General features: G+C 40.7%; 1 protein-coding gene across 3 annotated transcripts in view; it reads right to left on the bottom strand.

Moving 5' to 3' along the window:
* LOC145241295 (voltage-gated delayed rectifier potassium channel KCNH8-like) overlaps nt 1-9,463 on the bottom strand; it is a 504,754-nt gene that overhangs the window by 6,028 nt on the left and 489,263 nt on the right. For all 3 annotated transcript variants that reach the window (XM_080104041.1, XM_080104042.1, XM_080104043.1), the window contains one exon: nt 44-180. In XM_080104041.1, the coding sequence (XP_079960167.1) occupies nt 44-180 (137 nt within the window). The remainder of the gene's footprint in view (nt 1-43; nt 181-9,463) is intronic.

The following is a 9,463-nucleotide window of genomic DNA, read 5'->3' as shown; positions in this document are numbered from 1 at the left end:
ACAACGATAATAATAGATAGAAACAAAATCGTAATTGTCATACCTTTCTTCAATAAATGAATTTTTCGCTTCAATGTATTTTGGATGGCTTTTTGTCGAGTGGCTTTCTTCACAATTGCATGAAAATTTGATTGTTGGACGGAATTATGTTGGCTCACCTCTTTTTTATCCAACTGAACACTACAAAAACAAAACAAAGCAAATAATCAGAATATCTCCTCATGTAACGATTTTTCGTTGCTAGGACGTATTTCATTGTATATTATTCTAAAGAGAATTGTTTGTATGTGTTTGTACAGTCAATAGTCAAAAACTACACAAAACACACCCACAAAGCTTATATGCTCTCTTTCATCATTACCTCAGGCAAAATTTGGATGCATATATTTTTTTTTTTATATAATAGTCATACATGGTGTGGGGTGCGTAACAACAAAATTGGTCAAGTCGTTGTCGACATGTAGAGAGATTCTGTACCATCGATCTTTGGTGCGAAACTTTAACAAAAATATACTATTCTTGCCTTAAAGAATTGGGAAGGCCTTTCAAACCAATTTTTGTTGTTTTTTGTTTTTTGTTTATTCCCCACCCCTTCGCCAGTGAAATGAAACCTGTTGATATATTTATGATTCAATAAAACTTTTTCAAATTTGAGTTTAACTTAAGTTGGGCAGCCCCTGGAGTGAATGTGGTATTGTGGCAACTGAGCTGTTTCTAGTTAAGAGTAGGATAGACAATTTTTAAGTAGTTGAGACTAAGGATGACCAATGATACCCATTATCATCACACTTGTGATTGGCCTTGTGTCTAATTTGTTCAAATTTCAATTTTTTATATTTTGTGCAAATAAATATTTCAAAGTGTAGTCTCTGTTCTGTCCTCGTTGATAGGATGGAAAATCATTCTTGATTGGGGAGAGGAGAGAGGGCAGAGGGTGGATTGAGGTGGAGAGAGGATAGAGGTCGATATATATATATATATATTTTTTTTTTTTAAATGTATAAATACATTTATAAGTAAAGAGTCAGTGTGTTGTTCGCCTGCGGTGCTATTTTCAAATGCCGGAAGAATGCGCTTGGAGCACATGATATGAAAGTCACAGTTGTATTTTCCATGATATAAGTGTTGTTTAAATTTTAAAATAAAATACGTTTATAAGCCAAATTACAACGCAATATTATGAAAATATTTATTTGTTTTAAATTAATATTTCGGCGATAGACACCATCCTCAGAATTTTATACATTTTTTTCTTTTTTCTCACCATATGTCGAATTGAAGAAAAAAACAGTTAATAAATGTTGTTGTCTGCAGAGTTACTTTTTTTTTGCGTTGTAATTTGACTTCTTTTTTTTTACATAGGCATCACCACTTATCAAGGCCATGAGGCCACTCGAAGATAAGGCTTATAAACGTATTTTACACATATTTTAATTGAAAATATAAAGAACACTTATATCACGGAAAACACACACATCTATCTATCTATCTATCTATCTATCTATCTATCTATCTATATATATATATAGAGAGAGAGAGAGAGAGAGAGAAAGAGAGAGAGAGAGGTTCTAAGAGAAAGATGTTATTCGTGCATGCACTTTTGAATTGTTTAATCAGTATTATCTCCCCACGTAATGTTTTTGCCATGTTCCCTTGCTATGTCATTATGCATTGTACAAAAGAGAGCTGTGTGTGTGTGTGTGTGTGTGTGTGTCCAGCTGAAAGTGAGAAACTACACAAGACACACCCACAAAGCTGATATATTCTTTCTTATTATTATCTCAAGAAAAATAATACTCTATTCAAGTACTTTTAAAATTAGATAAACCCAGTTACAATATTAGAAGTGCTTGGCCTTCGGGACAAGATCAAAGTGTAGTATCTGGTATCTGTTCTTCAGATGATGCACTTCTATTTCTTGTTCTCTTTCGGTGGAGGAGAAATCCTTCACGACTGAGACAATTTTTATTTTTGTACCTTTTCTCCACGTTAAAAAACGACCCTGGTGTCTAACTCTGTCCCGTGGGGAGGCATAGTAAATAGGTACAATATTAGAAGTGCTTCATCCCTGACCTAGACTACGGATTTGTACAATAAATCACGAAACTATTGTACCTATAATTCCTCTCAAAACTGCAAAATACTGCTGTTTGTATACTAAGTACATCCTATAGATACTTTACCTCCAAGATGACTGCCTTGTCTGTTTTGCATGACAAACCTTTTTCTTTTTTACTTAAATTCTCTTTCTCCTGATCACTAACAAATCAAACTGCTCTATTTCCCAAGTTGCCACTAAACCTAATCCGTTTCACGTAACTTAGAGAGGTCCTTGCTCTTCGCCCTTGACCCTAACAGACTTATAAATCGATAACCATTAACACCTAAAGATTTCCTAGGCATGCCCCTGATTATAACTCCTAAACCATAACTAAGCTTCTAAGTAAATACTTACTAGCCATAGTCCTATACATAGACTTAAAGTAATCTATAATGAACAGCGACCGTTAATATCTCTTTGTTAAGTGATAGTATTGCAATAATTATTACACAAACTAAACCGGTACTCCATTGAAATACAAACTTCCGGATATTAAGAGAAAGGCGAAGTCATCCTCCTTCGTTGAAGTCTGAAGGCAACTTACTCAAATTGTCTAAAATTCCATGCATTTGTATACAATACTACTTATCCATCCATCTATATTTAACTATACTTACAGAATATGCAATAACCTATATCTATCAGGTATAACTGTACTCCATATCAAATGTTCTCTTGTATCTCTACTGAGCATATATCTTATCTTTCAGTTCCCCTTACCGAAACTCTTAAAAAAAATATGACGACAGTACAATCTAAAAATAAGCTTAAACCAGGATTAGGGACAAACAAATTCAACTTGCCTCCTCCCTTGAGGCTCTCATTCACAAATATCCGTGGGCTTAGAACTAACTTAGCTGATGTTGAAGCATTTCTCTTAACAAATACCCCGGATATCTTAGCACTAAGTGAGACTAACCTACACTCCTCCATTCCCTTTAACCACTTTAACATGCCTGGATATCTCCCACTCTGCCGTAAGGACTCTGACAGACATATGCACGGACTTGGAGTTTACATTCGTAATACCCTTCCCTTGACTAGAGAAACAAACCTAGAAACAGATGATCAAGCCTTTATGTGCTTTAGACTAAACGTGCAACACAGTATTAGCTACTATTATTTTCTCTACCGCTCTCCCTCGACTCAGGACTGCTCCATAATAAACAAAGTATCTGACAGCATAGACACGGCACTGTCCCTCGACACTAGCGCACAAATACATGTGTTTGGTGACTTTAATGTTCACCACAAAAACTGGCTTGGATTCTCTACTCACACAGATGCAGCGGGCAGCACAACCCATAGCTTCGCTATATCTCACTCCCTATCACAAATTGTTACGTTTCCAACCCGTTTCCCTGACCAGGAAGAACAACACGCATCACTTCTAGATCTGTTTTTGACCACAGTTCCCGATGACTGCATAACGAAGGCCCACAGCCCACTCGGGAACGCTGATCATGCAGTGATAATGGTTGAAATCGCCCTAAACTCTAGACCCAAAACTGAAGAGCCAGTGCTCAAAACAACGAGATATTATAATAAGGCTGACTGGGAAGCCATCAGGGAACTAATTAGAGATGCTCCATGGAAAAATATTTTCTCTCTCCCTGCTGAACAATGTGCAAACGAGACCACTGACTGGTTCAAAACTGCAATCGAAGCGCATGTTCCCATGCGGAAATTTTATAGTAAGCCCCACTCTCCCCAATGGTTTACGTCGACTTGTGCAACTGCCATTACTCAAAAGCAGCATGCATACCGTAGGTTTAACCGACATAAGTCCAGTTCAAACAGACTGAAGTATATAGAAGCTAGAAATAACGTTAAGAAAGAAATAGCGACAGCTAAGAGAGAATTTACGGAAACCACTAAAAAGCGCATCGAAGCACAAAAACTAGGAACTCGAGACTTCTGGAAAATCTACAACAGTGTAGTAAATAATGGGCAATCAACAATTCCCCCACTAACCAACAATCACGAGGTTGTCTCCTCAGCAACCGACAAGGCTAACATGCTTGCCAGTCGGTTTGCCTCAAACTCCACACTGGACCCTTCCAACCACCCCCTACCTGACTTTCCTATGCGGACAGACGCCACACTAGACGATCTGAAAACCACCCCTGCTCAGGTGCATGCTATCATAAAAAACCTTGACACCTCAAAAGCATGTGGACCCGATCTTATCCCAGCTGTGCTATTAAAAAAGTGCTCAGCCGAAGTAGCTCCAGTTCTCTCCAAACTCTACAACAAATGTCTTAATGAAGCTTGCTTTCCGGGCTGTTGGAAAACTGCTTCTGTTGTACCAGTATTCAAGAATTCTGGCGAAAGGACTGACCCATCAGATTATCGCCCCATTAGCCTCCTCCCACTTTTTGCCAAAATATTTGAGACCATAATTAACCATGCTCTAGTCCATCATCTTACAGATGCTAAACTACTGACTGACAAACAATATGGATTTAGACAAGCCCGTTCCACAGCAGACATCCTCACTGTGATCTCTGAACGTATATACCATTCACTGGACAAAGCGGGGGAAGGCAGAGCGGTAGCTCTAGATATATCTAAGGCTTTTGACAGGGTATGGCATGAGGGTCTCCTCAGTAAAATCAGATCATACGGTATCACTGGTAGAATACTTAACATAATTAAATCCTTCTTAGATAAGAGAAAAATCCAGGTAGTCCTCGACGGTCGCACATCTAAACAATATGATATAAATGTGGGAGTGCCCCAGGGTTCTATCCTTGGACCTCTATTGTTCCTGATATTCATAAATGACCTCCCCGACAACATTGCCTCTGAGATGGGTATATATGCTGATGACACTACACTCTATGGCAGACACGACAGGAAGACGAATGAACACATTTCTAAAGAAATGGCAGAAACACTAGAGGAAGACCTCCAATCTGTAGTGGAATGGGGACAAAAGTGGTTGGTCGCGTTCAATGCTGCCAAGACTAAACTAGTTTCATTCAATAATTACAAGAAACCCTCTCTACCACCCATAGCAATGGCCAACGACTCTTTATCTGAGAGTACATCTTGCAAACTCCTTGGCCTAACGTTCACAGGAAACATGAGTTGGAACAATTACATTGAAGGCATTGCCAGGGCCGCTGCAAGAAAGGTAGGCTCTCTCTACCGTGCTAGAAAACTACTAACACCCGAAAGTATCCTGTACCTCTATAAGGCCACCATTCGCCCATGTATGGAGTATTGCTGCCACATCTGGGCTGGTGCATCTGCTACTAGTCTCTCGCTCCTTGACAAGGTTCAAAGGAGAGTCGCAAACCTGATAGGCCCTGAACTGGCATCTAAGCTTCAGCCTCTGTCCCATCGACGAAATGTTGCATCCCTCTGCCTTTTCTACAAGTATTTTAGTGGTGAATGCTCTGACGAACTGCAATCACTTGTGCCCCCACGACGCGAGCACCCTCGACAAACCCGACAGGCTACTAGATCCCACCCCCACACTGTAGAGATCCCTAGATGTAAAAGATCTTTTTACTCCAATAGTTTCTTCCCCAGAACCGCAAGACTCTGGAATTCCATTCCAGGTCCCTGCTTCCCCAACAGTACTGACGTGCAGAAGTTCAAGTGTAATGTGAACCGACACCTTGCTGCCCAAATCCCTACATAGTACCCCAGTAGTTGTTTCCCCTGATAGTAGCCCCCTACACCAAAGTGTCAATTTGCCTTGTTTGGGGTGAAAATGTAATAAAAAAAAAAAAAAAAAAAAAAAAATTAAATATTCAGTTTGGGCACCAAATCATAATTTCTAATAGCAAGTAAATCATACTTTAACACTTTATCCTAATCCTAAACTTACTAAACCATATCTAACCATACATTCCTAAACTTACTAAACCATATCTAACCATACATTCCTAAACTTACAAAACTATATCTAACCATACATTAACTCGTCTCTCTCAATCCAATGCTGTTGCAAATTTAGCTGCTTCCACTGCATGAAAAAATGAAAATGGAAAGCATAGTAATGTCCTTTTTTAACCACGTTTGAGGAGTGAAAATTTTCTGTAGAAGTTAACCTAAATGCTCGATTTTTTCAGGAGATATTAACCTAAATAACCAATAAATATTAACTACCCATGCGGGGTCACAGAAATACCTGGATTAGGACCCAGGCGCGGGGCGAACCCCCTCGGAGCTGATGGACCCGTAGATCTTCCCAGGTCATCCGTCTAGGAGAAGGAAAACTCTGAAGCTAAACCTAGGGGAGGGAGGCCTCTTCAGTCCTGGACAACAACCTTCCTAGAGTTGGTGACTCAAACAAATCACCGGTTGGCAAACCTAAACTGCTTAAGGAGGAGATAGGCTCTTTCTATCGCCCGGCTTTCATACTCCTTCTTTGCCTATTGGCCAGGCGTAGAGGTACTATCACAGGGACTCGTCTGAATCACCCAGTGGTTGACCTTGTTTCCTGACTAGGGCAATGAACGCCGCTTTTTCCTGCTCCCGCCACATCCCATCCCCCTAAACTGGACACAGTGGGGTGCTTCAGTGCCATATATGTCGGTGCAGTTGGACTGGGCTGGCTTTGCCTAATGAATTGAGGGTACCGAATTGACAGTTCCTGGCTACTGTTTCCAACTGATAGTACAGGAACCCTAACTCTTTGGTAGCGCTCAGAGCGGCTGCTCCATCAACAGTTGTAAAATATCGGGATGTTTGTAGTGCCATGGAAAGGGACCCTGCACTCATCCCCGGTGGGCTTTCCTGAGGCCACAATCCTGTGGGTGAGGACAGCTGATGGTCTACTTGTATTGCATGTCTGGTATTCTGCACAACTACTTGTCCAGCACCCCCTCACTCACTCACCCTAACTGAAACTTTTAAATAAAATAAAATGACAGCTCAAGCAAAAGTTACATTTAAACCAGGACCAAACTCAAAGAAAACCAACCTGCCTCCTCTCTTGAGGCTTGCATTTACTAATATCCGCGGGATTAGACTAACTTAGATGATGTTGAGTCATTTCTCCTTGTAAACGCCCTGGATATCTTAGCATTAAGTGAAACTAACCTTCACTCCTCCATTCCCTCTAACTACTTTAACATGCCTGGTTATCTCCCGCTCTACCGTAAGGATTCGACAGACATATGCATGGGCTTGGAGTCTATATTCGTAACACCTCCCCCTGACTAGAGAAATAAAACTAGAATCAGACGACCAGGCCTTTATCTGCTTCAGACTAAATATGCAACACAATATTAGCTACTTGTATTTTCTCTACCGCTCTCCCTCAAACCAAGACTGTACCCTAATAAACAAAGTCTCAGACAGCATAGATATAGCACTTTCCCTCGATGCTAGCGCACAAATACATGTATTTGGTGACTTCAATGTCCACCACAGTAACTGGCTAGGATTCTCTAATCACACAGACGTAGCTAGTAGCACAACACATAGCTTCTCTATATCCCATTCCCTATCTCAGTTGGTTACATTTCCGACACGTTTCCCAGACCAGCAAGATCAACATGCCTCACTTCTAGATCTCTTTCTGACAACTGACAACGGTTCCCAATGACTGTACAACAAATGCCCACAGCCCACTCAGGAATGCTGATCACGCTATGATAATGGTAGAAATCAGCCTAAATTCTCGCCCTAAAACTGAAGACCCACTACTCAAAACAACGAGGTATTACTCGTATTACTGATTAGGGAACTCATCAGAGATGCCCCATGGCAAAATATCTTTTCTCTTCCAGTGGAACAGTGTGCAAATGAGACCACTGAATGGTTCAAAACTGCTATTGAAGCACATGTTCCCGCACGGAAATTCTATAGCAAGCCCCACTCTCCTCAATGGTTTACTTCTGCTTGTACACCTGCCATTTGTCAAAGGCAGCATGCGTTCTGCAGATTCAACCGACATAAGTCCAGTTCAAATAAACAGAAGTTTATAGAAGCTAGAAATAATTGTAAGAGAGTGATAGAGACAGCTAAGACAGATTACTCTGAAACCACCAGAAAACGCATCGAAGCACAGAAATTAGGAACTCGGGATTTTTGGAAAATCTACAACAGCGTAGTAAATAATAGACAGTCAACTATTCCCTATCTAACAAACAATAATGAGGCTGCTTGCACGGCAACTGACAAGGCTAATCTGCTTGCCAGTCAGTTTGCCTCAAACTCCACACTGAACTCGGTACACCACTCCCTCCCTGATTTTCCTCTGTGAACAGGCGCCACACTAGACGATTTGAAAATCACCCCTTCTCAGGTACATGCTATTATAAAAAACCTAGACACTTCAAAAGCACGTGGACCAGATCTCATCTCGGCTGTGCTATTAAATAGATTAGATAAATGGTTCAGTTTAAACTTCAAGGTTCCTGAGTTCAACTGAAATGTTCCCAAGTTTGAAAAGATGCACTTGAAGAAGGCCAAAGATTACATCGGCCGAATATAAAAAGATGAGGATATTCATATTTTTTGTATTCTTTGGTCTACTGTTCTCAATGTTTTGGTTGATGTAACCATCAACCTTCTTCAGGTTTATTTTGAGTGTCATCCACCCTGAAGATCGAACCCTCAATCTCCTGAAGTGTAACATTTTACTACTGAAGTAGATAAAGCCAACTACGTCCAAGGATGGAGTACTGCTGCCACATCTGGGTAGGAGCTGCTAAAAACAGCCTATCCTGCCTTGACAGAGTACAAAATAGGCTTCATGGTTTAGTGGGGGATGCCCTTTTCTCTTCCCTGCAACCTCTCTCCCACAGAAGAGACGTTGCGAGACTATCCTTGTTTTATCGCTATTTCCATGGCAGGTGCTCGTCTGAGCTTCAATCCCTCATCCCCCCCTCGCCAATCTTTCACGAGAAACACCTGTCTAGCCTGGCTGAAACTACTGTCAATAATTTTCCCCACTCTTTATCTGTGCCTAAATCCAAACGTAGATTCCATGAGCAAAGCTTCTTTCTTAGAACTGCACGCCAGTGGAACTCTCTGCCACTTGCCTGTTTCCCGCCTTACAACTTGGACGTCTTCAAGTCCAACATAAACAAACTCCTGACAAACCGCCCCCTTAAGTAAGACACTCTATCAAAACCCCCAATAGTAATGATTACTACAACACTATCGTATTGATTACTGTACACACAATAACCCTTATCCCTGAGTGGCCTTCGGTCCTTGATAAGTGGTGACCCCCATGTAAAAAAAAAAAAAAAAGAACTTGGTAAAATTCAGTTGTAAAAAGTTACATTTGTAGAAGTTGAAGGTTCAATCCTCAGTGCAGGCTAAGAGTTTCTACCCAGTCATGACTGACGGAATGAGAGCATGCTACTCTAACCCTTAACCCCTGTGGATTAA

This window comes from Euprymna scolopes, chromosome 20 (assembly GCF_053919585.1).
Source record: "Euprymna scolopes isolate OS-2025 chromosome 20, ASM5391958v1, whole genome shotgun sequence".
In the NCBI taxonomy this organism is placed as follows: Eukaryota; Metazoa; Mollusca; class Cephalopoda; order Sepiida; family Sepiolidae; genus Euprymna; species Euprymna scolopes.
The sequence above is the reverse complement of the archived record's forward strand: the minus strand, read 5'-3'. Positions and strand labels throughout refer to the sequence as shown.